This window comes from Erythrolamprus reginae, chromosome 12, assembly GCF_031021105.1.
Source record: "Erythrolamprus reginae isolate rEryReg1 chromosome 12, rEryReg1.hap1, whole genome shotgun sequence".
Lineage (NCBI taxonomy): Eukaryota > Metazoa > Chordata > Lepidosauria > Squamata > Dipsadidae > Erythrolamprus > Erythrolamprus reginae.
Window position 1 is genome coordinate 279,339 of NC_091961.1, and position 27,362 is coordinate 306,700.

The following is a 27,362-nucleotide window of genomic DNA, read 5'->3' on the forward strand; positions in this document are numbered from 1 at the left end:
CGTTGGATTGGTTTGCGCCTGGTCACGTGACCGCCGCCAGCCTCCTCTGTGTCCCCCCCACCCGAACCCTTGTAGCTTTCAACAGTCACTAAACGGAAGCCTGTCAGTCACACACACACACCCCAGAGCGGGGAGAGTGAGCCACGCCCCCACCCTTCGGCCGCCGCGTCATCACCCGGCGCCAGCGGTCCGCGCCGAGCCGATCTCTGAGCTCAAGGCATCATGGCCGCTGCCGCCTTGTTTCCCGCCTGCCGGAGGAAGGTCGGTGTCCGGGAGGGAGGCGAGGCGGCCCCGGGGGAGTCTTCTGGCGGAGGGCGGCCGAAGGGAGGGGTGGAGGGGGCGGGCGCGGACCCCGGAGCGGAGTCGCCTGGGGGGGGCCGCTCACCACAGCCGTCTCCGTTTGCTCCCCTCAGGTGGCCGCCCTTCTCCTCCTCGGCCGCGGCGGGCGGCGCTTCGCCTCCCAGACGGAGGGGGAAGTGCGGGTGGCCCGAGTCCTTCGGGAGAGGTTCCCCCGCGCCGCCGCCATCCGGGTGGTCGACGTCTCAGGTGAGGAGGGGGCTGCCTGCTTCTTCCAGCGCAGCCGTAGCTCTGGCTATTTCGCCTCAGGGTGAGACCCTGAGAAAGCGGCGGAGTGGTGTTTCATTCCCTTTATAATCTCCGTCCTTAGGTTAAGGGAGAGCCCGGCTTGCTTGCTTGCTTTGCTTTTACTGTTGAATGTACATTAGATTTTGAAAGAGTTCCGAAAGGATTGGAATAGCAAAATAATCCAGGGACGCGGCTAGTCAAACAGCACATGAAAAGTCCACATCCTGAAATATATACTAACTGGAATGTAAGCAATGGTATATTGATTTAGAGAGATTTTAGCTATCGCAGAATAGTGTGCACTTGCTTGAGGTAAATCTGAGCTGGGGTGGTGCAGCAGGTAGAGTGCTGTACTGCAGGCCACTGAAGCTGACTGTAGATCTGAAGGTCAGAGGTTCAAATCTCATCACCTGCTCAAGGTTGACTCAGCCTTCCATCCTTCCGATGTGGGTAAAATAACCCGGATTGTGGGGGCAATAGCCTGGCTCTGTTAAAAAGTGCTATTGCTAACATGTTGTAAGCCGCCCTGAGTCTAAGGAGAAGGGCGGCATAAAAATTAAATTAATAATAATAATAATAATAATAATAATAATAATCTGTTAAAAGTAATCGATGCTGCAGCTGGTATATTGCACAACATCTTCAAATTGATATAGCCTTTGCAAATTAGTAGGCAATACTGCATATAGTTACTGCTCATGCAGTTGAGGCTTGTAAATCATACCACTTTTTTCTAACTTATTAAAAAAGCATTTTTAGAAAGCATTTATTAACCAAAGGCACAATGAATGGAGAAGTTCAATTCTAAGTCAGAGTTCCCCAAACCTTTTGGCTTTTCAGTTTGTTCTGTCTGAATTGAGGACCAGTCAGCAATTAGATCCCAATTAATTCTCAGACACAGAGTTGAGAAGTATAATAGTCTATTGTAGTTGGAAAAAATGGCAGGGGAAAATAGGATTATATAAATCTAAACTGTCATCGCTTTATGTAATAAATAGAGAAAATGAAATTAACTTAAATAGGGTTATAGGAGAGTTGAAGGGAAGAGGGATAACTAAGATAGAACAGTTATACGAGAAGGATGGCAGGCCAAGTAGAAATTGTATAGAATGGTGGTTAGGTAAGGGAAGGTGGCTACAAATAAATGCAATATGTAAATATCTAAATGAAAGGGAGAATAAAGAAGTATTATGGAGGGAGGAGACAGAGTTAGAGAAAATAATAAGAGAAAAAAGTGAGGGGATAAAGGCGCAAGCAACTAATATATACAAATTGCTAGTGCAGTCAGACGGGGACACGATCGATGGATTGACTAAATGGTGGCAAAATGAGATATTAGTAGAGGTACAAGAAATGGAAAATATAGTAGAAGATATAAGGAAAATTAAAAATACAAGAATCAGGGAAATGAGAAGGAAAATATTACATAAGTGGTATTTCACTCCCGTTCAATTCGCACATTTTCAGCAGAATGTCAGGGGGAATTGTTGGCATGGTTGTCAAGACAAAGGAGTGTTTATGCATATGTTTTGGGAATGCCCGATAGTGCAGGAATTTTGGCAAAAAGTGAAAGAGGATATCAATAGAATGTTAAATATACAATGGACAATCACTAAGGAAATGGCAGTACTAGTAAAAAGTAATGCGATGGGAGAATTTAGAGAAATAAAAAAAGCAGCAATAGAAAGCGCTCAGGCAGTAATAGTTCTGGGTTGGAAGGATGCGACAAAATGGACAATGCAAAATTGGTATAGGTACATGGTGGACCATATTCAATTTGAAATTATGGAAAAAAGGATAAATTTGGATAATGAAACTGAGTTGGGACAGCTGATGGGACGGTGGGACAAGGTAAGACGATATATGAGGAGCAGAATCCGAGACCAAGCTACAAGAAATAAATTGGAATCACTCTATAATATGTAAACAGATATATTGCTCTTGGGTTAAGTGGACTATACAAGAAATACCCCCAATTTGGTGGTGGGGAATGTGTGTATGTCGGGGTGGTGGGCACAATTCACTACGCACTGTTTTATGTTGTGTGATGTTAAATTGTTAAAAATCAATAAAAAATATTTTTTTAAAAAAATAATAATAGTCTATTGTAGAAATTAAAGCAAAGAATGTCCTTCAACTGCCAAAATTCAAAGTGAGGAGCTAAAATGATAAGGAATGTTGTAACGTAAAGTTTTTAGCTTGGCTGAAGCAGATATTCTCACAGACTGTCACAAAACTATATTCTTTCAAGACTGCAGCAATATTTGAGAGGGGAAAAACTCTGAACTTGCTCTTTCCCTGTTGTAGGCATAAATTTTGATTTCCTGCAAAAGGAACCTCCCAGTCTCCTCCCCTTTTAAATACCCTGTGATTACACACCGCGCACAGCAGTATTCAAGGCCTCTCTCTACCTCTGTGTAACTGCTCTTGTCTGCCACGCATTCTTCTTACCCGTGCATCTAGAATAGGATCCACAAGCTCCCCTTCCTCATCAGACCCAGTCAAGGCCCTAGCTGGGTGTTCTATATTCTCTGCAGGACCCTCAATCTCCATCCCTTCCTCACCCTCACTATCTGACTCCCCTGACAGCCACACAGGCCTATGATGCTCAGACGGACCCAGTTCCTCCTCTTCAGAGTCTGTGAGTAAAAGAGCTGGCTGTGATCCAACCACAACACTGACCAGGGAGGGGGGTGGAGTGGGAGGAAAAGGGATGGTTCTACATGACCGGTGGGCATGCAAGCAATGGACATGTGTGCACGCAGCTCCATTTGTGTGCCCTCCGCTCATGCAGATCCATTCTCTCCCCTGCCCCCCCCCCCCCAGCATGCATGCTTGCCCACCACTTCTACAGCCCGCTTCCAAATGGCTGAAGGCCTGGTGGTGGGCCTAGGGCTTTGGGATCCCTGTTCTGGGTGATCTAGTCATGCCTATACATGCCTATTGAAGATTTCCACTTGTAATGTAAGAAGAGTAAAGGGAATGAATTTATGATTGATATGAAAAAAATTAATGATACATATGTGGATAAGATGGTCTGATTCTGTGTACGGTGTTGATGAATAAATGCAGAGAAGTGAAGAAATATGTTTAATTAATTCATTAATGAATAGGCTAAAACATATGCTAGAAAGTATGAATTCATGGTATATAAGTTGCTGTAAGTCAGTTGCATATGAAACTAAGAGTGTATGTTGTTGTTGTTGTTGTTATTATTTATTGGATTTGTATGCCGCCCCTCTCCATAAAAGTTATAATGGAAGAAGAACCAGAGATGAGTTTTGGGGAAAATAATGCAACGTTCTCAATGACTGCAATCTGGAGAGAAAAATGTTCTGATATGAATGGGTGAAGGTCTCATGTCTCACTAAGAGTGCTGGTTGTTTAGTGAGTTTCTTTGTAGAAAAATAACTGTTTTGAAAGCATAGATTAACCATAAACAGAGTAACTATCATTCTAAAATCATAGTTGGCTTGATTGTTTTTAGTGAAGAATTGAAATATTTTTGTGAAGGATACATGCAAGATGATGAAAACATTCTGAATGTGGGACAAAGAGTAACTGCATAAAACAATCCGTAACGATCACAAAGCCTAAATCTTCTGTGAAAAAGTAGATTACTCTCTCAACAGGATTAATGAAAAGAAGATAAAATATGTGTAGAGTGACTGATATTCCACTGGACAGAAAAAGTGAGATGACAGAACGGCACAATGGTGGCTCTATAATTATATATGCCCACTTGGATGGACTTCCGAAAAGGGAGCGTTGATTCAGAAATCTTGTTCCCAATCTAAAGACCATAACAAAAGTCCAAATGAAACAGAAGCTTTGAATATCAACACTTTCTGGATGAATACAAGATAAAATGTTAGTGAAATGAGAATTTCAGAAGCATGTGGAATGCATGAAAAAATATTTTTGGCAGAATAAGTGAAATGAAGGAAACTGCAGAAGAAAAAAAGAGAGACCGAGAGACTCAAGATTAAAAGAGGTAGAGAAAATGTACAACACTGTGGATGGAAATAAAAAGTGATTTGGAAGTAGATGAGGAGGGCTAACACCACATTGCCATAACGTCTTTCGAGGGTGAGAAAGTATCAGCCAATTGACTTAATGCCTAAGGCAGGACTAGAGCCTACAGTTCCCGCATTGCTTGCCCGATACGTTCACCAATACCCCAAATCCTTGGATGATGGGATATTGTACAAATATGGAGGAAGTGAATACTATAAATGGAATTGATGGGTAAATAAATTGATATTGAAGAGGGAGTAAGACTAGGGTGTGCACCCTTGTTTAATTAATACGTTTTGGATAAATATCTGGATAAATACCCTGGAAATAATTAAAATGTTTGGTTAAGATGGTTTCTAGCTGGGAGATGTGAATGATCATATTCAATTGTTTTTAGAGATTGTTTTAGCTGAGAATTGAATTGATCTGTAGTAAACATTAGTCTGAACAATATCTAAAATGAGCTTCATCTTGTCCCATATTATTCAAATGATGCTTCCTAAATGATTTATTAATTTTGTTATTTTCTGCTTGTAGCTTCTAGCTACTGCTTTTTTATATTCAATTATGAAATACTTATTTCCTATAGTAGGAACATATAATCTCTACTTAAAATAGTCTTAATATGTTTTAAAATGTGAAGTTTAAATAGCTGCAAAGATTGGAGCACATTAATCCCTAAATGTGATAAAATCGACTCATTTTGTCAAGGTGGTTGTGGAGCAATGTATGAAATACACATAGAATCAGAAGATTTTAAGGAAAAGAGAACAATTCAGCAGCACCAGATGGTCAACCAGGTAAGCAGGTGGCCCTTAACACCAGGGGAATTCTACGGGAGTTTTGGCTTTCAAGTATTTCCAATTACTTGCTCCTTCAGACTTCATGCATGCCTCTTATTCCTTCTGCATTACCCAGATGTCTTGACTTTAATTGGGAGGAGCTCTGTTCTCAAAGATGGCATAGACATACTAATGAAAACGGCTATGTTTAGTATTTGGGCTTATTTCCTATCCTAGGAGTGGATAGCTTATTTATTATATGTTGCCAGTTTGTGCCTGAAATTATTTTTTCTTTTGCATAGCTGTTTACAATGCCTCCTTCTTCTAGGCTCTAAGTGAAGAAATTAAAACGATGCATGGATTGAGGATATTCACTTCTGTTCCCAAGCACAGAACTGACTGATAGCGTATGAAAACTGTGCCTTTCAGAGGTTGTGAGAAGATGCCCACCAGAAAATCACAAAGCCAGTGGGGGCTGTATTTCTGCCTTTCCCCCCTCCGATTACCAGGGCCTGGTTTCAGCAGCAATGTTTATGTCAGGCTGAAAATTTAGTTCATTTCATTGTATTAGAGTTTTTTTCAAAAGACTAATTGATCTTTTAGTGAAAGTCCCCTTATCCACAGTATTAAAGCTAAGAATGAAAAAGAATAGGAAAAATTATTTGCAACATTGTCTAGCTCTTAATTTTAATTCAAAACTCTGTCATGGCTCAGATGGAAATATACTTGAAATATAATGGAAATTGCTGCTGCTTCTGTTGGAGTTTCTGATAACGGGGATGCTAATAGTTGTAGACTCACAAGTATTAAAACTGCTTAAAGTCTAAAGAGCTTTCTTATAAAAAGGCTGCCTTTATACCAATTCTTGGACAGTCTAGTTTTCTAAGATCGTCTTTAAACAATCCCAGTAATCCATCATCATTAGCTATGATGGACAAGGCTGCCTTTTCCTTCTGTTATTAAGAAGATGATATCTGTTGGTCTATTTATTGCTTTAAACGTGATACCAAATAAGGAAGAGTTTTAATGAGGAATAGTTCGACATAGCATTCTGAAGGTGGGAAATAAATTTAAATGGCACTTTTTTCCTTCCAATTCAATGGCAAAGCCCTACATGCTGTTATTATCTTTCTAGTAGTGCTCTGCATGCTTAAAACATTATTTGGAGGATTTGTTCTGCAGTCATTATGTGTGAAGACAGTGGTGAAGGAAGAAACTTGAGGCTTTTTCAGCTTCCCTTGATTGCCACTCAGTCACCTCACATTTACAATGGTCAAAGTAAAACCAATGGAGAAGCTGGCAGGAGGTCACAAATGCCCCTGCAGTTGCTGGCACAAGCCGGACCATGCCATACCGTGATGGGACTCCCCTTCCCAGCAGTCCATTCATATCACGAACCAAGGGGGGGCTGCACTTTGGGCTCATCCCGAGCACTAAGAACCGTCCTTCCTTCATAGAGTGGTATTCTTTTTCTACATTGGTGGGGAAGCTAGAAAAATGGTCAAGCTCATTTACAAATATTCCTCTTGGAAGTAGTAATCGTCTTCTTTTAATTCTATAGTCTCAGAAGCCATTTTTAATAGGCGGTCTTAGGCCTGCCACCCTTTATACTATTCCACTGTGCAGTTTCTACGGTGGGAGAATGAAAGGGGGGAATTGGATGAGGTTGCTAGCATGTAGCCATAACAAAGTCTGTCTCTGCACCAGCACGGAAAGGGAAGGGTGGACGCTAACAGCATGGCAATAGAAGATTGTACAACGTGATGGACTTGTGGGTGGGGGTGGGGCCAAGGACTTGAACTTTCCATTGGGGGGTGAAGCCGGGGAAGATTCGGGTTTTATCCAGATGTGCCAACATGTCTATGAATAAATTGGAACTTTGAGGAATACTTTGCCTTGGAGCCTGATTTACTTTTGGATGCTATTTGGAACCCTGACGTATCTGCCTCTACCTAGGATCAAACTCACAGCCTCTTGAACTCCATCTCTGGGCCACCACACCATTCATTCCTCTTAGAAGTAATACTTACTTTGATTTCAATAGTACAGTGGTCCCTCTACTTACGAACTTAATTCATTCCGTGACCAGGTTCTTGAGTAGAAAAGTTTGTAAGAAGCAATTTTTCCCATAGGAATGAATGTAAAAGCAAATAATGTGTGCGATTGGGGAAACCACAGGGAGGGTGGAGGCCTGTTTCCTCCCAGGAGATTCCTAGAGAGTCCCACGGAGGCTTCTCCCCACCTTTTCTGGCCCTGTTTCCTCCCAGGAGATTCCTAGAGAGTCCCACGGAAGCTTCTCCCCACCTTTTCTGGCCGTTTCCTCCCAAGAGATTCCTAGAGAGGCCCCACGGAGGCTTCTCCCCACCTTTTCTGGCCCTGTTTCCTCCCAGGAGATTCCTAGAGAGGCCCCACGGAAGCTTCTCCCCACCTTTTCTGGCCCTGTTTCCTCCCAAGAGATTCCTAGAGAGGCCCCACGGAAGCTTCTCCCCACCTTTTCTGGCCCTGTTTCCTCCCAAGAGATTCCTAGAGAGGCCCCACGGAAGCTTCTCCCCACCTTTTCTGGCCCTGTTTCCTCCCAGGAGATTCCTAGAGAGGCCCCACGGAGGCTTCTCCCCACCTTTTCTGGCCCTGTTTCCTCCCAGGAGATTCCTAGAGAGTCCCACGGAAGCTTCTCCCCACCTTTTCTGGCCCTGTTTCCTCCCAAGAGATTCCTAGAGAGGCCCCACGGAGGCTTCTCCCTGCCTTTTCCAGTTACAGTTTCAGAGCCTCGGGTTTGTAAGTGGAAAATGGTTCTTGAGAAGAGGCCAAAAAATATTGAACACCTGGTTCTTATCTAGAAAAGTTTGTAAGTAGAGGTACCATTGTATACAAACTACTACTATCTCGTACATGTTTGAAAAATAAAATAAAAATAAAATAAATATAAAAACATCTACAATAAAATGAAGCCCAGGCAGACAATCCTGAACTGACCCAAGTCAGAAAACTTGTTCTGCTTCAAGGCTGTTGACATATTTACTGCACTTTTAAGGCAGATAACAGCAGACCACAATGCATGTCAAATGCCTATCAAGAGAGCTCGCTTGGACAGAGCTGAATACAGTCCAAGAATCACAGGATGCCAAATTGGTTAATCGGACGGTCCAATAGCCAAGAGTCACAAACAAGAAGCAGGAACAAGCAGCAAAGGCCAAGAAGTCAAACAGTGGTCTCCAAAAAAGACAGCAAGCTAAGGGACTAGCTAAGTTTCTGCAGCCAGTTGGTTGCAATTCCACTCGCCTCATTTAGGAATGTTGCTCTGCTTATCTCTGGATTCACCTAGATTCGAGCTTGGGGACTGGTCCCTCGTGATTGGACTGCTCCATCTGAATAGGAGATACTATACCTGTAGCTGACCAGCCTCCATGCAATTTTGGATTCCTGAGTTCTGCAGAGCTTGGCTATCCTGAAGTAGAGGCTCAGCTGGAGCAACATTGTCAGAGTTCAGGACAGAGTCAAACTCTGAATCATGGCATATAACAGAACTCTACTTTTGGACATATGAGGGCTGCCCAGAAAGTAATGCACCACATTTTCTCCCCTCAGCCTACAGTAATAGTATGAATGCAAAACTTTAGCTATCCATTATTCAAAAATTTTGCCTTTCTTCAGACAGATAGCATAGCTGCAGCCGTGTTTCGAAATGACATCTGTAAGTGATGTACAGTGGTACCTGTAGTTAAGAACTTAATTCGTTCCGTGACCAGGTTCTTAAATAGAAAAGTTTGTAAGTAGATAATGCATGCAAATCCATTAGGAAAGAAATAAAAGCTCGGCATTTGGGTGGGAGGAAGAGGAGGAGGACAGTTGCTGCCCAGAGCGAAGGAAGAGTTACTTTTCTCTGGGCACTGGCAGAGGTTTATTCCCTCTCCAAGCGCCCAGAGAAAGGAAAACCCTCCGTTCGCTCTGGGCTGCCAAAGCCTCCTTAAGTGCCACCGAAAGGCTCCTCTGGAAGCCCAGAAAAGCCCGAGGTGGCCGGGATTAAAGGGGGAATGGCAGGAAACTGGCCGGGCCTTTGTGCCGCTCTCAAATTTGATTGAGGAAGGGCAAATCTGGTGCCTTTTTTCACAAAGAGAAAAAAAGGCTTAGGAATTAATTATTGTAATATATGCCTGAGAAAAATTTACAGGAAATTGCAAAATAATTTATAGATTTGGGGGGGGGAAACTAAAAGTCACCCTCGATTTGCACAGAGGCAGGGAAATTTCGCGGGGATTTCCGTAGTAAAAGTGTAGCGAGCAAGCCGTACCTGCTGGGCTTTCCCCTCCAACGGAGCCTTCCTTCTAAGAGCAGTCTACCCGTCACCTCCAGCACGGGGCTGCGCGCGCAAGAGGAGGGGGGGTTCGCCCTCCTTCGTGAATCAGAATTTACGGCAGCCGCCTGGGCCCGCCTTTAATCCGTGTCGGTGCGCCGATTGCGTCAGGTTTTCCCTCCGCCAATCGCCGAGTTCCTCGCTGTCGTCATCGCCTGCGTAAGAGCCGCCTCCGTCCCAGCCAATGGGGCCGCGCGGGCGGGCGAGCGGGGCGGGCCCGGAGGTCTTATAAGGCGCGCTTGGTGGGCTGGGGGGGCTCCTTCCGTCGCCGCTGCCGCTCGCTCGCTCCGCTCTGCCGGCCATGGCGCCTCTGGGCTACCCGCGCCTTCTCCTCCGCGCCTCCGCTCGGGCCGCCTGGGGGGCCGCGGGGGGCGGCGATGGCGACTGCGGCTGCGCACACCTGCCGAGGGCCGCGCGACGGCTGCACCTGACGGCTCCCAGGTAAGCGTGCGGGGGGGGGGGGGCTACGCTGGGGGTGTGTGGGCTACGCTGGGGGGGGGCTACGCTGGGGGACCGTCCGGAGGCGGTAGCGGCGGAAGGTCCTGCCCGGAGTGCCGGGGCCAGGCGGCTGCCTCTGCGCTGCGCTGGCGGAGGACGGCGCCCCCCAGTGGCCGCTCTCCGCGCTGCAGGCTGATGAAATCTTGCGGGCCGCTTGCACGTCCCGCCGGGTCCCCCCCCCAGGCAGCCCGAGTCCCCCGCAGAGCTCGCTTCGGCCGATGGGCGCCGTGGTTCAGCCCCTTTGACGGCCGGAGCCCTGCGCGGACTGGCTGGCTGGGCTGCGCGCCTTGCCCGGGATTCCTCCTCCGGCGGGGAAAACTCCCCGCACCCCGCGGAGGCCTCGTCGGCGCCTGGCGCAATGTCTGCTCGTTCGGAGCGCCTTGTCCTGAAAGGGCCCCGAAGCAGGAGGCGCGCACCTGCCGGCCGCCCGGGTCGCTTCCTCGTTCGGGTGCAACGAGATGAGTGGCGGTCGCGATCCTTCGCCTTCTGCGGGGGGGGGGGGGGCGTGAATTGCCCAGCAGCTGAAGCGGGCGGCCGGTGGCGGAAGAGGGCCTCCCTTTGGGGGGGGACATCCACAGGAGACCAAAGCTGGGTGGAAGCCCCCCGCCCCCCCAGGCTGGAAAGGAGGCTGTCAGCCCCCCCCCACAGCCCCTCAGGAGGAAGCGGAGTGTGCCGCTTCTGCCTGGGGGGTCCCTTGTGGGGTGCAGGGAGGCGCCCAGTTTGGGGCTGGCGGCTGACCTCCTTTGACCTGCCCTGTGGTGGGGCCTGGGCTGCTCAGGGAAACGGAGGCTGGACTCGGGGAAGCCTGAAGAGCCGCCGCTGCTCCTTTGCAGGACTGAAGCCGTGGTCATATCTGGGCAGAAGCTGGCCCGGCAGATCAGGCGAGAAGCCTGCCACGAAGTGGAGCAGTGGGTTGCTGCTGGTCACAAAAGGCCCCACCTCAGCGTGGTCCTCGTGGGAGAAAACCCTGCCAGCCACTCCTATGTGCTGAACAAGACCAGAGCGGCCGCTGACGTGGGTGAGTTGGCCTGAGCTGGTTGTCGGGAGCCGGGCAGGCCCAGTCAGGGGTGTCGGGGGGGGGGTTGTCTTTGGGAGGTTCATCCTCCCCCACCGCCCTTGGGAGCTGCTACAGCTTCACCCCAGAGTCAGTCAGTGGGGCAGCTCAAATCCAGGTCACCAAAAAAGCCAAGTGCATCATAAATCCCAATTTAAGGGCATCGCCAGCTTTGGCCCTGGTGGTGGGTCTTCTGCGCGTAGCAGCAAAGTCTTATGAGGGACAGAATTTAGCCGTTGGAGAGGAGGTTCCAGGCCCTTGAGGATGGGACCTTGCGGCAGGAGGGTGGCCGTGGTGGCAGCAGGCAGGACTGCCGTCCCAGAGCAGGGTGTGGGGACAGCTGCTGAGAGAACTGCATGTGGCCAGCCCCTTCTATTTTGGGCCACGTCCACTGGCAGGCGGAGGGGCCGTTTCGAGTGACTCCCACCTCCTTATATTGCACTGGTCCCTTGCAGGGATTAGCAGCGAGACCATCCTGAAGCCGGCCTCTGTCACCGAGGAGGAGCTGCTCGATTTAATTGTCAAACTAAACCACGATGCCAACGTCGATGGTTTGCTGGTGCAGCTTCCTTTACCAGGTGAGCACGTCCTGCGCTTCGGGAGAGAGATTAGTAGTGGACGTTCCCCACCTTTGAACCAAGTGGAACTGCCCCTTCTGAGCCTGGCAAGTGCAGCCAGTTGCAGGCTGTGCAGTGACCCTCCTTCGGCCGGCAATAGTTTGCCATCTCTCTGGTGGCTGACTCCCTTCGCTCCTTCCCAGCGCCCCATTTTGTGGTCAGCCACGTGAAATCCGTCGCAGTCTGAGCCCCCCCCTTTCTTCCAGAGCACATTGACGAGCGAAAGGTCTGCAATGCTGTGAACCCCGAAAAGGATGTGGATGGATTCCACGTGGTGAATGTCGGCCGCATGTGCTTGGACCAATACTCCATGTTGCCTGCCACGCCTTGGGGAGTCTGGGAGATCATCAAGAGGACAGGTAGGAGGCCGAGGGGCGCAGCAGGACAGGCGGACTGCCCAGGAGCCCAAGGCTGACTCGGCCTTCCGTCCGTCCTTCCCAGACTGGCAGGAGGGGGGCCCAGAGGGTTGGGGGTCACAGGCTCGCTCTCTTGTCCAGAGGCTGCTGGGGAGCACCACAGAGGACAGTACAGGGAGTCCTTGCTTACAGCAGTTCGCTTAGTGACCGTTCAAAGTTACAACTGCACTGGAAAAAGTGACTTACAAGTATTTTTCACACTTATGACTGCTGCACCCATGATTTACATTGGGATGCTTGACAACTGGCCCGTATTTATGACGGTCACAATGTTCCAGGATCGTGTCATCCCCCTTTTCAGTCTCCTGACAAGCAGAGCCAGTGGGGAGAACCAGATTCGCTTAACAACCACGTTACCACTTTAACCACTGCAGTGATTCGCTTAACAGATGTGGCGGGAAAGTTTTAAACTGGGGCAAGACTTGACCAATCTCCCTCTTAGCCCAATTGTGAGGGCAAGTGGAGGGCTGCAGATGGCGCTGTTCCCTGAGGGGCCTTTGTGAACTTCATTGCAGGGATCCCAACCCTGGGCAAGAACGTGGTGGTGGCTGGACGGTCCAAGAACGTCGGCATGCCCATCGCAATGCTTCTGCACACAGACGGGCGGCACGAGCGCCCAGGAGGTGAGTGCCTGGAGGAGTTCACGCAGCACTTTGGGGGGGGGGGGAAGCACGGGTTTGTGCCCTCGTTGTGGCGCAAGGAGCCGCGTTTCAGGAGGGCGAGACGGCCGAGGAGCCGATTTGCAGCCTCGATGTTGCAGGCAGCGGCGTCTTTGTGTCGCGGCGTGTCCAGCATGCTGGGTCCTTGGAACCCAAAGAGTCCTCTGAACTGATGTGAAGGGCCAGCAGGGGGCGCCCTCTGCCATCTCTGCAGCAGCAGCAGCCGTCTTCCTCCAAGGCTGCAGTCCACCCACTTGGGCAGCTCTTTTGGGGTCACCTGTCTTCTCAGGACCGTACTTGTTTCTTCATTGAAACCCACGAGAGCCCTCAACCGTAGCCTGGCCTGGGAGGCTTCCTGGCTTAGTCCAAGAGCTGCTTTGAGCAGGGTAGAATCTAGGGTCCTTCCAGCCCAAACCCTCCGAGGTCTTGATCCTGGCGCCTATTCTGGTGCCACTGCTAATAATTAGGATGCAGGAATTTAGCAAGTTGTTTGCAAATCTTTCATGAGCCTCATTCAGTTGTGCTTTATATGGCTTTTTAATGGGTCCAGAGCAAATTATTCCATCATTATTATTGTTGTTTATCATATTCTTCTTATTCTATTTTAGGGGATGCAACGGTAACAATTTCTCACCGCTACACTCCAAAAGAGCAGCTCAAACAGCACACAATCCTTGCTGACATTGTGGTTGCAGCCGCTGGTAAGGGAAAGCTGTTGACCCCCAACCAAGTGACAATCCTGGGAAGCCTCTGCAGGGGGTCTCGGGAAGGGTCCCAAGCCTGGCTGTGGAGCTGCCTTTTCTGTCTTCCTGTCAGCTCGGTGAACTAAGCAAACCAAAGTAGTTTTTTTATACTAACTTCTGTTTTTCAGGCATTCCCAATCTGATTACAGCTGATATGATCAAAGAAGGAGCTGCCGTAATTGATGTTGGCATAAACAGAATCCAGGACCCTGTCACTGCCAAGGCCAAACTCGTTGGAGATGTGGATTTTGAAGGTAGGCAATTGACTTGTAAGGTCTGAATCCCTCCCTGATGGGAAGATTTGTAGCTGCGTTCTGGCAAGGGGGGGTTCAATTTCAGCCACTGGAGCTATAATGCCACTTGCCTCTACACACCCACTCTAATGCAGAAAGTCATTTGTAGTTTTGAACAAGTTTGGACAACTTGCATCATCACTTTTCCAAATGGCAGGAAACGAAGTTGGTGGTAATGTAACTAACTAGTAAATACAGTGCTTTGTCCGCAGAGCCTATAGTTCATCCCTGTAACTTTACACTCCATGTCTCTGTATTGGGAAAGGCTTTGGGTAGGTTGTGGGGTTTGGAAAGTTGTGGCTCATGATCTTATTTCAGTCATTCAAAGCCAAGGGTTCAATAAATAAGCGTCTACTATCTGGAGCCTGATCTGGAGTTTCTGACCAGTTAACCAAAGCTGGAGGCCATTGTGAAGAAGGGAGGGGGGCGCAGGAGGATATTCTGTGAAGAGGGAACAGTTATGAGACCCCCCCCCTTAGATATGAGCCATCCATGTATGGGCTGTAGCTGCCAAAGCCCCCAGCGTAGCCCTAGGCTGCCCTGTCGGAGGGATAATGTCCAAATCATAGGAAGCACCGCTTGATACTGCACTGGTAAGGCCACACTAGACAGACTGCGTCCACTTTTGCTCACCACGACCCCCCCCCAAATGTTTGAAAGAGTGCGAAGAACAACAAAGACGATTAGGGAACCGGAGACGAAAGTGCACGATGGCTACCGGACCCTGGGTGTGTCTGGTCTGACAAAGAGCCGGGCCAGGGGTGACACGATGGTCTCTCACACATTGGAAGGCGACTCTCACAACGAAGGTGGTCTTCTCCCAAAGGCATTTGAAGAAGGCAAGACAAGACGTAGCCAGTCATTAAAGAGGCATCCGACCGAGAACGGAGGATGAATTGTCTGAGAGAGAACAACTGACCAGTGGGACCACTTCCCTCCAGCAGTTGTGGGTGCGCCGTCACTGGAGGTTTTAAGAAGACATGGTCAGACTCCAACTGCCCTCTCAACGCTCCTTTTTCCTCCTCTCTTTCCTCTCTTTCAGGAGTCAAGCAGAAAGCCAGCTACATCACGCCCGTCCCTGGTGGTGTTGGCCCCATGACTGTTGCTATGCTTATGAAAAACACCATTATTGCTGCCAAGAAAATGCTGAGAGCCCAACCCCTGGAGACCTTCAGTGTTTGATGACGGATTTCTCCTGGCCAAAAGTGACATTCCAGATTGCCTCCCTAGAAGCAATGCAGTATTTATTTATTTGATGAAACGTTTTGGCCAGCTGCCTTGCAATATTTATATAAAGCAATTTCCCCCCAAGGCAGAGTAGCTCCTGTCAGTCCCATACGTGATTCCTACCTTTTAAACTGCTATTCTGAAGTGCAGAGAATGAGAACACCACTTCTTTAGGGCCAAAATGTGTTTTTATAGCAGAAATGTTTTAGCGTACATTTGAACTTTGGCTGATATAAATTATTTGTTAGGATTATAATGCAGCTAATCTGGAGTCAAGTGTTACTATTTTCTACAAAGTCATATTTATATTTAATAATGCTTAGCAAAGCAGTTGATGGCCTGTTCCGTACTCAGTTTCTTCCTGTTTTAAAGGAAAAATTGGCTTGAAAGCTAGATGATGCTTTGAGAAAATAAAGTGAGCTCTCTGTGCTTATTCCAACTTGCTTTGTGCTTATCTGAGCAAGTAGTAAGATTGCTGGGTGTTTCTGAATAAAAGTAATTGTTACTTGCTTGTAATGTCTTAGGTTCCAACCTATATTTTGTCGAATTGAATTGAGCTGTGGCGTGGCTGACAGAGCGTCTTTCTGTCCAACGTTGCAGGGTCCCTCTGCTGGGAGGGTAATTAAAGACACGCTTTGAATTCACTCGGTTGCCCAACCCCGTCCAGGGAGCCAAGTCCATGCGTCTGGGCAGCGTCCTGGCTGTAGCAGTCAATGAGGCACCCTCTCGCGCAAGCCTGAGAAGGACCCATCACGCCCGCTGCTGCTGCTGCTGCTGCAAGTAGCCAAGAATAAGGGCCGTGTGTTTATCCAAATTAATGGATGTTTCTGCCGTCCTGGGATTGGCTAAAAAGTTTGTCCCCTTTCCAAAACCAGGCAACCTTTGCGCCCCCCTTATTGCTTTCGTGTGGGAGTTTCAGGACAGGAACCGCTGCGATGTTTTCAGTTTTCTCCTTTGAAGGAGTAACTCCTGGGCTTCCTCCTGCGGAAACTGGAAATTCTCTCGTCTGGCTTGACTTTTTTAAGAAAAAAATTATGAAAACCTGGCTTCCTAGATTCGCCCACGTTTCTGCAACACTCCGCGGCCTGCACTGGCTGCCGATCGGTTTCCGGTCACAATTCAAAGTGTTGGTAATGACCTTTGAAGCCCTACATGGCATTGGGCCAGAATACATCCGGAACCGCCTTCTACCGCATGAATCCCAGCGGCCGATAAGGTCCCACAGAGTTGGCCTTCTCCGGGTCCCATCGACCAAACAATGTTGTTTGGTGGGCCCCATGGGAAGAGCCTTCTCTGTGGCGGCCCCGGCCCTCTGGAATCAACTCCCCCCAGAGATTAGAACAGCCCCCACCCTCCTTGTCTTTCGCAAATTACTCAAGACCCACCTTTGTCGCCAGGCATGGGGGAGTTAGGATATTCCTTCCCCTAGGCCATTACAAGTTATGTATGGTATGTATGGTATGTTATGTTTGGTTTTTATAATAAGGGGTTTTAGTTATTTTATTAAATTGGATTGTTACATGTTGTTTTTTATCATTGTTGTTAGCCGCCCCGAGTCTGCGGAGAGGGGCGGCATACAAATCCAATAAATAATAATAATAATAATAATAATAATAATAATAACCTGGACTGTCCTTCGGCACAGCGGTGGTGTGCGTGCAGCCTTGTCCTGCTCCCTCGGGTGTCCCGCCAAATGCTCTGTTGGGGTGGCTGGTTTGTGCAGCCCCTCGTGCAGCTCCACCCAGAGGGGGGCACTGGTGGCAAGATCTGGCGGCAGGTACGGTGGGCGGGCTCTTCGTTTTTCTCTGTTTATTGAACTCGTTCCGCCGATCCTTGATCCGGCCAATTCCCGTGTTGAGAACCCCCCTCGTGGGCACGGAAGGCTGCTCTCCACAGCTGATGCTTTGATTGGGCCCCCCTTGACCTGGAAGATGCGCCGACGTTTCCTGACCCGCCAGAGGCTGGAAGTCCCGTTGTGTTGGCAATTCTAGCCACAGCTGCCCGGGAGGAGAGTGACCAGAGACCCTATTGGGAGAGAATGGAGGAAGGTGAGTAGTGGCAGAATGGAGAAGACGCCTCCCGCAAAATGACAACACAGGAGGCTGTTTCTGTGGCAGGCTGGTGCGTGTGTGTGTGGGGGGGGGGGGAGGTAGAATCCAGAGAACGTGGCCCTCTAAAGTGGTTTACGTGGCAAGATCAGCAGGAAAGGGAAGATGAGCATCTAACGCTAAAGAATCGGGAACTTTCCCAGGACCCGTCTTCTAAGGCTCCAGCAGGGGCACTTGGACACACATCCCTCACCGCAGGGCTTCAAGCACTCGGAGCGGTTTAGAACATCGGCATCTATTGCCTCCAACAATTTGGGTCCTCATTTTACCAACTGGAGGGATGGAGGGCTGAGTCAACCTTAATAATAATAATAATAATAATTTATTAGATTTGTATGCCGCCCATCTCCGAAGACTCGGAGAGACCTTGAGGTGGCCAGGATCCAATTGCTGACAGTCACCAGAATTGGTGTGCATACAATATTCTGATTGTATGCACCATCCATGCACCACCGCTCGAAATATGGGTTTTTTAAATAGACGTAAACCCTCCAATTCCACATTTTTAAAAAAGACCATGCAATTTGTAAAGACACAAAAGATGTAATTTCAGATATAGAACCAAGGATTTTGGGGGGCAGGTTCTACAGTGGTCCAATTCTTTTTTTCCCCCCCTTTAGTGGAAATAAGTGAAAGTTTAAAAGAGAGGAGGACCTCCCACTATGTTCATAATTGCAAAATTACACGACAGCTTTTGGCTGTCTTATGAGAGAAACAAGAAAACATACCTTTTCAGAGTGCGACGTTTGCTTTATGAACCAACAGGATATTATGTATGTTTTGTTTATGTCAATTTGGAAAAATAGTTCTTACCTAAATCTGAACATTACCAACGCAGAAATGAGAATTGGGATTTCCTAAAACGTTAAATGAAGAAGGCTGGTTTATTTTTTGGCCATCAGCAAACATAAATGCTCCAATATGTGGGTGGATACCAGTGAAAGGAAAACAAGTTTGATTAAATATCATGAAGTTGATCATTGATTCTTAGTAATTACATTGTATGTTCTGGACTCTCTAGCATTCCTCAATCTAGAGGTCTCTTAATGGTGCATTTATTGCAATGGAATCCTTTTTACAAAAGCTTTAGGGTCCAAGTGAGCTAGTCATTTGTGCCTCAGTGAGAACGGAATGATTTGTTCTAGTTGTTTATTTTCCTTGCTGTCAATGGTCTTCTCAAGAGTCTTAACATCGCCCCAAATCATCAATATTTTATCTATCCCGCTTCTTCAGAGTCCGACTGTGCTTTCACGCTTTGTCACAAGGAAATACATCTCTTCACATTTATTATTCAGCAAAGCACAGATCAATTCTTCCATCCATCTGGTAGGAATGGATGAATGCAACGGGGAGTGTGCCACCCATTTTCTCAATTCACAGCTTGGAACTGATGCCTGCTCTGTTACTTAGAAATTTAGTTTTGGTCAAGAAGTGTCTGCAAAAAAAGTGAGGAATCCGAGGGAGGTTTTATGGCTCAACTGAATTCCAGGCTGCTGCAACATAGAATAAGTTCAAGTTAAAGATGCTGAAGAATTCCAGGAACTTCTCATGGTCACAATGTTCAACAAGGATGCCATCTGCTAAGCTAAAATTGCTTCCAATCTAAGGAATTCTGTCACTCCCATAGACTCGGCTCCTGGACTGCCTTTCCCACAATGTCTGAGTCTCTGCTTGAGGTCCACGACTCGTCTCATGTTTGTGTCCGATTCTTGAGTGCCAGGTGAGGCCCAGGAAGGCCCAGCGACCTCTGGCTCTGCAACACAGCGGGAAAGGCACCGGGGGGGGGGGGGGGGAGACTAGAGGGTGGTTTCACTGCCCATGTCCTGGGGGTGCTGTCTCTCGGTGTCGGTATCTTCGTAATTGGACCCCATCTCTATCTTCACCTGGGGGACCGTACAGACGGGGCTTCGAGAATAGCCAAACGCAGGAGAAGATGGGCAGGAAATCTTCAAATGGAGTGTAATGCTACAAGAAAGGCAAATAAATTGGAATTAGGAATCTATAGTCAGACAAAAAGCTGCAGTCAAACGATTAAGATCAATATTGTTTCTTTGCCCTAACCTGGCAAGCAAAGGTGGTGCCACGGCATAGAAACTGAGGCAATTTTCCCAATCAGCTTCAGAACTATCCAAATTAATTTTAAATTCCACTTTACTCTAGGACAGGTAGGACATTTCCCATCTCTTTCTTGCTATTTATATTTTACTATTGCCCTATTTTCCACTCTTCGTAATGTTCTCAATCTCTCCTCGAGAACCAGTGTGTAGTAATTAAAGGTACCAGAGTAAAAACCAAGAGCTTATGAATTCAACTCTCTCGCAATCTGAGAAGAAGTGAGAAGAAGTGGTAGGATTGGAGCAATGAACAAAGAAGGGAAAGAGAAGAACAGAAGAATTGGTTGCTTTAAAGTGGGCAAAGAGAGGTCTTCACTGACACATCCTTTCACTCAATAGCTAGCTAATATATGCAAAATGTTAGGAAGCCTTTACCTTTTTTAAAATGAGGTAAAAAAACCTAATGAATTCTAGTTTCAATACAATTGGACTTTGTATAGAATTTGAGATAAATTTCAGTACTAAACAATCAGGGACTTGGTGTTCCTTCTAGCCATCTCAACTGCTTTCTCAAACTAACCAACTGCATTAAAGGGCATAAGCCTCACACTGTTCTCCTTGTGGCAGTGAGTAGTATATCACTATTTAGCATTTGCAAGCACAGGCAAAAATGCAGCACGCCACAGGCTATGAAAAAACACTTGCCACATTGGAAGGTTTCTCAGCTGGAGGCAAACAATCCACTCCAGCTATTGCTACACAGATAGCTAATGTCCCAATGTTTTGCCTATTTTTTCAGTTGCACCAAATAAATAATGAAATACTTCTGCTTCAACTAAAGTATTCTTCTTATGATTCAAAGTCAGTTTTTGACTCCTGGTGACTACCTGAAGCTGCATTTTTCTTGGCAAGATTTTCAGAAATGGTTTGCTTCCTCCTCTTCCTCCTTCCTCCTTGCTGAGAGAAAATGACGGGCCCAAGGTCACCCGGAGGGCTTTGTGCCTAACGGGGGACTCGGTTTCCAGCTTGATGCCTTAATCACCACACCAGATTGGTGCTCAAAACAAATGACAAAACTTTATACTTCAGCCATGAAAGTAGATTTTAACATACGTATGTGTGTATACATATATACACATACACATAAACATATATATATATTGCAGCTATACAACTCACCCAGGGCAAAACAATAGACTCAATTTACATAGACTTCTGTAAAGCCTTCGATTCAGTGGCACACGACACACTATTTCTAAAGCTAAAATTTTAAGCCATTTCCCGATTCCTACCCAAGTGGATTCCTGTCAAACAGGCAACAAGTAGTCAAAACAGGGAGGGCCCTATCAAACCCTGCACCTGTTAACCGCGGTGTCCCCCAAGGCAGCATTTTAGGACCCACGCTCTTTATACTTTGCATAGCTGACCTTTCCGTTCATATGTGTCCTCTTCAATGCTGCTGCCCTACGAAAAGACCTTGACTATGTGTCAGAATGGTCAAACAATTGGCAACTCCAAATCTCAACCAACCTATGCTCTGTCTTATACATTGGCCAAAACAAAGCACCAAAACACAATCCAGTGGGCAGATACGACCTCATAGACGACCCTCACTCTGTCAAGGACATCGGAGTACTTATCTCTAGTGATCTAAGTGCTAGAGCGCACTATAACAACATTGCCAACATTAAGACGTTAACTTAATTTTGTGTAGCTTCTTCTCTGTAATACTGTACTGCTAACTAGAGCATATAAAACATTTGCTAGACCCATTCTTGAATACAGCTCATGTGTCTGGAATCCAAATTTCATACTGGACATTGAGTGAGTCCAGAGATACTTCATGCAAAGAGTTCCCCACTCCTCTGCTCGCAACAGAATGCCTTTGCCACTAAGTTTGAAAGTTTCATCTTAGACAACTTAGAACTATGCCGTCTTCAGTCTGACCTAAGCGTGGTGCACAAAATTATCTGCTACAATGTCCTACATGTCAATGACTACTTCAGCTTTAACCACAACAATACATGAGCATACAATAGATACAAATCGCTCCAAACCTGATGGCAGAAAATACGATTTCAGCAACAGAGTGGTCAGTGTCTGCAATGCATTACCTGCCTCTGGTTTCATCCTCAAACAACCATAACTTTAACCTTAGACTCCAGTTGACCTCCTCACCGCATTCCTAAGAGGCCTATAAGGGTCACGCACAAGCACACCAACGCGCCTACCATCCCAGCTTACCATTTATTCGTATATATAAATATTTTGAAAAACAAATTAGAGAACTAATTCGGTGTACTAGAGATCAAGCTAGAAACTGGGAAACTGCTCGTTTTAATCAGACTTTAGTGATGAAGCCAATTGGGTGGGAAAGAAGAAGAAGAGGCCGGGGGGGGGGATCGGTTTGTGAAAAGCACAACGAGCACTGACTTGAAGACACAAAAAGAATAAAACTAAATAGAATTGTAAATATAAACAATGCTATTGGAAAACAAATTTCTATAACAAGTAATCTCTAAAATAAGTTTTTAGCCTCCTTTTGCTTCTGCTAAGGAAAGGAACCAAGATTCATAAATTCAGAATTTGGCCTTGACCATCAATGTTTGAGTTCCTCGAGGATACTAATGGGAGAACCCCATTTTAAGGCAAATATAGTTGACTGACATAACCGATTACTTTTACTGTAAAAAATGTATTGAATTTGAGAGTTTAAAGGAATGAAAGACGTTTGTTACCTGCGATCTGGGTCAGAATTGTTAGGGGAGGGGTCAGAAGGCAAAAGTCCAGCCGGAAGAGTCTTCTCCTGGAGAGAAACATCAGTGGTGAAGAGAGGAGGAGAGGAGGGAAGGATGAAAAGGGCAAACTCACTTTGCAATAAACTCCCTTTCTAGCATCCTCTCTGCCACTCTGAAGGAGGAAGATTTGAAGGGAAAGGAAGTTAATGTGTGGCCCCCAAAGGCCAAGACCAGCCAAGGCCATGACTGTCCAAAGCCTGCCAAACCAGACTCTCAGGTGTGACCACGGGGAAAGGCAGGCGGGGCTGGAACACAGGGGAGGGAGAGTCACAGAGCCTGTTTCCTGCCTTCCTTCCGCCTTGGGCGCATGGGCCACCTGAACGCTCTTGTTAGAAGCCGCCCTGGAACCACATCGGCCATGCTGCCCAAATGACCCCACGCAATGCAATAAGCATCTGATGCAGATCCATTGAGCTGAGCCGCCCTGAGTCTGCGTAGAGGGGGGCACAGAAATCTGAGTCATGAAATAGACAAATGTGCATTCCCACCGCGACCAGAGGCTCTTTGGCTTTTCCCCCTCCCCCTCCCGTGGTTTCCCCTAAGACTCGCGTGACCCATCCTAGGGCAGAGGCTTTGGAAGGTGGACCACACAAAGGACTTAGAGGAACCCCCCAGGCTGCCAACCCATCAGAACACCAATTGCAATAGGTTAGTTTTAGTCTGGCTCTAAATCATGCAAATGCCACAGAGAAGCCACTTGAGGTCAAGGCTGTGAATGACCATCAAGTGCCAACTAGCTGAGTTAGTCGTCAAGAGCAGCGAGAGAATCTCCAAGCCAGCACACACACCGTTCGACTCCGTTCTTGTGTGGAGAACAAACTCCCCACACTTACTTCCTTACGGTTGTGTTAGCAGTTAATTCAGCGTCTTACTTACTGGAAGTATAATGGATACTGTTTGGGGGTTGAGGCAAGGCGGGTTCCCGTGGGACGGCTAGAACAGAGGGGGACGTGGGCTGGGGAAACAGAAAGGGAAGACGACCATGAGCCACTCTGTGGGCAGGCAGGTTCAGACACGGGTTCGGATCCTGGGGCTCTGGAGCACAGGCCATGGCCACCACCCACTGAACAGGGTCGGAAGGCCGGGGGGACAAACGCTTTCTGCAATTAATCCAAAGATTGTGACCCAAGCTATTTCACCCGGTATTTTGCACCACACGCTTAATAAAAATATTTATTACAGATGCATGAAAACGATGCAGTAATTTCTAAATAAAGTGAAAGATGAAGTCTCATTGGAATCAGACTGGATGGGTCCATGTGGTTTTCTTGCTAAGGGTTTCCTTGTGGCGTCCTGTCCAAACACTAGCCAGAACTGACCCTCCCTGGTTCTCTCAAGATAATGGCTGCATGCCACCGCCTTCTACTGGGAATTCAAAGTGCACAAATATTATTTGGAAGAACATCTCAATATGATATAAACTCTTCAGCAGAGAAGCAGGAAGTGAGGCTCCGGTTCCTTCTGCCCACCCACCCACCCAGCCCCTCTCCCTTAGGACTGTGGTCTCCAACCTTTCGGCTCTGGGGACCCTTGGTGGGGGGTGGGGGAGGGAAGGTGCCCTCAGCTCCTTTTGCCCGAGCGATGGGCAGCCGGGCACGAAGCTCCACTTGAGCAAGCAAAAAGGGGCCCTCGTGCACACCTGTTGTGAGTGCCTGCCACTCGCGCAACTGGCACTGCCCACAAGTGCTTGCCTGCTGCTTGTGCGGCCCAGTGAAAGGTCACGCCCCGGGGGTTGGGGGACGTGAAATGGCGCGTGTGTTCCGTCCGTCCGGCACACTTCCCTTGCTGGGCCGATCGGCCAGGCCCTACGGATCAATGGTGCATGGTGGCCTAGAATGGCCCCCTCTGCCCCCCAGGGCTTCTAACGCACCTGGCCAGGGTGCCCCTCCTCGGTCCTCTGGCCTTTCTTCTTCTTCTCCTTCTCCTTCTTCTCGTGGCCCTTCTCCTTCTCGGGAATGATGTTATCTATCCAAGCCAGGTCGTGCTGGGAAAAGACAAAGTCCAACATCTTCCGGACTAAAATTAAGGCTAAAATCTGAAAGGGGGAGAAACAAGAGAAAAACAAGCCCCTACGGTCACAATGGGCCAGGCTGCGGCCATCACCCCCAAGCTGTGGTGCCCAGGAGAGAGAAAGCAGGGGGGGGGGGTTATTACACTCTACTCTGGGGGCAAGAGAGAAGGACCACTCCTCATCCACCACGCTCTCCTGCAGCCGCCACCACTGACCATGGCTACGTCTCCATGTCCAGCGCAAAGGATTGCTTTGGATATGGCCGCTTTAGCCTTTCATTCCTGGCAGAGAACTTTTCTTTTTCTCTCCAATCACGTGTGCAAAAACATTAGTATTGAATTATATTACAGTGAATAATTTTTACAATTTCGGTATACAAAATTTAACCAATGCTACCTCCCTTACATTTGACATCTGAACAAAAATAATTACCTAAATTTCTTATATAGTGTTAACCAATACCCAGTTTAGGCTGTTCCTAATCCCATCTAATTAATTAAGACGTAGTGCTTCAATTTTCTCCAAATCTCCTCTATATTAATTTTCATATGTATTTTAACCTTCTTTTATAATAAATGCCCTTTAAAAGAAAGAGAAAAAACATTTAAAAAGGAGCACAAATTTCTAATTACATCCAATCCAGCCCTTGCTAAAAAAATAATTATAATAAAAAATATGTAGAGGGGGAAAAAAACCCATAATATATCCCTAATATCCCTAATAAAAATAATATATCCCTAATATCACCAAATTAATAAGCCAAATTAATAAACCTAATTAAAAATAATTCCCTTTAATAGGTAAAATAAAAGTTACAAAACTGAAAGATTAAAGGGGAAAATAAATAAAACAAAAAAAGCAAAGAAAAAGAGAAAAGAAGAGAAAAGAAAAGAGGAGAAAAGAAGAGAAAAGAAGAGAAAAGAAGAGAAAAGAGGATACTTGGAAGAATTCTGCTAATACTCTTAGAGGATTTTAGGCCGCAGCAGGCAGATGTGCTTCCTGGCTATGGGGAATTTATTAGAGGCACAGACTTTGCGTGAGTTGCAGCCAACCGTATTTTAGGGGGCTCAGCAGTCCTGCAACAAGACCTGTTTGTTAGATTAGCACACGGCTGCCCCCAAGACCAGCGGCCTCTGCCACTGTGACACCACCACCCCAGCCAAAACCTTTCGGCCATTGCCGGGTGGGGTGGACAGAAGAGGCAGACAGGCGTGGCTGCCCAGCACAAGGGCTCCGGTCTGGAGGGGGCGTCAGCAGCCAGTATTCTCCCTCCAGAGCCCCTGCGCTTCGGCCTGAGAAGGGAACCGGGCTTGGTGGACCGGCCGGAGGTGAGCAGGGGGACGAGAGGAAACGGGCCCGTGTGAGCAGCAGGTGCATGCGCTCGCACCCGCAGCTCCCATTGCGCAAAGTAGCAGGCATTCTCCCCCGCGCATGGAGCTTCCTACGTGCGGGCGGTGGGCAAACGGAGCTGCGGGTGCAGCCGCCTGCCACTTGGACTGCTGGACAGGCTGTGGCCCAGGACCGCCTGCGGCCCCTGCTGTGCAAGGAGACCAGGCTTTGCACTGTCCTCCCTTGGGCAGCTGTGTCCCCCCTCCCCATTGCAAAAAAGAGAGAGGTGAGTTGGGTGCCACCCCCCCTCCCCCTCCCCCTGGGCTGGAGCTGAGTGAGGGGCAGGCCAGGCCCTGCTGAAAGGGAAGCAGGAGGCCTCGCCCTGCCCCCCCCGTGTGCGGCCCCCTTGCCTGGAGCAGGCTGAGGCTGGCAGGACCTGGGGGAGGGGGCCTGGGGGGAGATGGGGCCAGGAGGAAACGCTGCAGCCCCCGTGCAGTGGAGCATTTCAGCAGCTGTAACTTGGAAACTGGGTCGTAAGATCTGTCGAAACGTCAGTCCCTGAGCAGCCAAGTGTAAGTTTAGGGCCCCTAGTAACCTGCACTGGACGTTTATAACCCCAATTTTATAAGCGTGATGGTTTTTACAGACGGATCCGTAACGTGTCAGGAATGTCTGAAAGGGGCTTTAGGGGCCACACTGGCTGTCAGCCCTCCGGATCGTCTGCAGAGCAGCTCTTGTCTTGCTTTGCTCTGCTGTGCTTAATCGGCCACTCCAGGCCCTGGGCGAGGAGCCGGGCGAAGCAAGTCCTGGTCCTCCTCGAGGTCACCCGGGTGAGTCCCCCGGGACTGGGCAGCACAGAAGTCAAACAAAGAAACAAATGGGCAGAGTCGGGACAGTTGCAGCTTCTCAACGCAAGAGGCGGAGACGGAGGCGCCTTAGAGGCCAAGTGGGGGGGCCGAGAGCAGCCCCAAGCCCTTCTTCAGCCTTCCTGAATTTGGCCCCCCCTTTCTCAGCCCCAGGCTCGGAAGTGGCCTTGGCTTAGCTGGTGCCCACAACCGCCAACCAGGCTGCTGCGGAGGGATTTAGGAGTGGACACATTGCTTGGACCGAGGTTGCTCTGGGCGGCACCAGAGCCAACGGTGACGTGGGGATGACGACGGAGGCGCCTACCATCACAGGGAAGATGATGGCTGCCACTGTGGACTTCAGGACCCAGAGGACGGCCAGGCAGACGATCTGGGTGGTGGTGAACAGGTGGATCTTGCGGAGGGGCACGTGGCGCAGGTAGGCGTAGTCAGGCTGGTGCTTGGCGGGCATCAGGAAGAGTTTGCAGCGCTCCCAAAACTACCAATAAACAATTGAAACACAAATGCCACTGGGCAGAGGCGGAAGCAGATGTTATTGCCCACTGCATCTGAGAAAGGGTCTTAAAACATCCCAAGGCTTAAAAGTGCCACTTCTTTGCATATAAAAACCCCCGGCAGAGCTTTGATTGTGCCCCCCCCATTGTGGCCATTGCCATCTGGATCTTTTGCTCATGTCCAGCTGAAAGCCCTGACCGCTCTGGTTCTTCTTTCCCTTAGGACGCTAGAGAGCCAACTCAGCAGCCTCTCACCACGCTGTGTGGAACTGAGGCGCACGGTCATCTCCTTCAGGACTAGGTGGGGAGATCAGGGGAGGAGGCCTCTCGTGCACACGTTCAATGCGCCCGTTCAAAATCCTGGCACACCGCTGACCATGTGCCCTGCCCACGTCTCCCCTGGATGGTCGACAAAGCTCCCTCCTCCGTTCCCTCTGGCTGTGACTCCAAGTGAGGCAAA

The 27,362-nt window shown here is 48.2% G+C and overlaps 3 protein-coding genes across 3 annotated transcripts in view; 2 read left to right on the plus strand and 1 right to left on the minus strand.

Moving 5' to 3' along the window:
• The first annotated feature begins 150 nt into the window (after window positions 1–150).
• BOLA3 (bolA family member 3) lies at window positions 151–7,271 on the plus strand. Its single transcript, XM_070765122.1, has 4 exons — window positions 151–261; window positions 414–546; window positions 5,314–5,402; window positions 5,713–7,271. The coding sequence occupies exons 1-4, from the start codon at window positions 223–225 to the stop codon at window positions 5,785–5,787; spliced, it is 336 nt and encodes a 111-aa protein (XP_070621223.1). The 5' UTR covers window positions 151–222; the 3' UTR covers window positions 5,788–7,271.
• A 2,650-nt stretch (window positions 7,272–9,921) lies between these two features.
• Window positions 9,922–15,758, plus strand: MTHFD2 (methylenetetrahydrofolate dehydrogenase (NADP+ dependent) 2, methenyltetrahydrofolate cyclohydrolase). Its single transcript, XM_070765972.1, has 8 exons — window positions 9,922–10,176; window positions 11,067–11,251; window positions 11,743–11,865; window positions 12,111–12,263; window positions 12,836–12,943; window positions 13,588–13,680; window positions 13,851–13,976; window positions 15,058–15,758. Exons 1-8 carry the CDS (start codon window positions 10,037–10,039, stop codon window positions 15,195–15,197), a joined length of 1,068 nt encoding a protein of 355 aa, XP_070622073.1. The 5' UTR covers window positions 9,922–10,036; the 3' UTR covers window positions 15,198–15,758.
• A 2,457-nt stretch (window positions 15,759–18,215) lies between these two features.
• Window positions 18,216–27,362, minus strand: part of SLC4A5 (solute carrier family 4 member 5) — a 55,686-nt gene continuing 46,539 nt past the window's right edge. The window contains exons 23-26 of the mRNA XM_070765864.1: window positions 26,713–26,886; window positions 24,073–24,237; window positions 22,143–22,210; window positions 18,216–19,315 (exon numbers count right to left, since the gene is read on the minus strand). Of these exons, the coding sequence (XP_070621965.1) occupies window positions 19,147–19,315; window positions 22,143–22,210; window positions 24,073–24,237; window positions 26,713–26,886 (576 nt within the window). The 3' untranslated portion in view covers window positions 18,216–19,146. The remainder of the gene's footprint in view (window positions 19,316–22,142; window positions 22,211–24,072; window positions 24,238–26,712; window positions 26,887–27,362) is intronic.

Bases quoted from the DNA above. Each gene is read 5' to 3' on its own strand.
- BOLA3 (XM_070765122.1), top strand. From the start codon at position 223: ATGGCCGCTGCCGCCTTGTTTCCCGCCTGCCGGAGGAAG. The intron at 262-413 runs GTCGGTGTCCGG...TGCTCCCCTCAG, and splicing joins TTCCCGCCTGCCGGAGGAAG to GTGGCCGCCCTTCTCCTCCT. The intron at 547-5,313 runs GTGAGGAGGGGG...CATTTTGTCAAG, and splicing joins CCGGGTGGTCGACGTCTCAG to GTGGTTGTGGAGCAATGTAT.
- MTHFD2 (XM_070765972.1), top strand. From the start codon at position 10,037: ATGGCGCCTCTGGGCTACCCGCGCCTTCTCCTCCGCGCCTCCGCTCGG. The intron at 11,252-11,742 runs GTGAGTTGGCCT...GGTCCCTTGCAG, and splicing joins CAGAGCGGCCGCTGACGTGG to GGATTAGCAGCGAGACCATC. The intron at 12,264-12,835 runs GTAGGAGGCCGA...ACTTCATTGCAG, and splicing joins GGAGATCATCAAGAGGACAG to GGATCCCAACCCTGGGCAAG.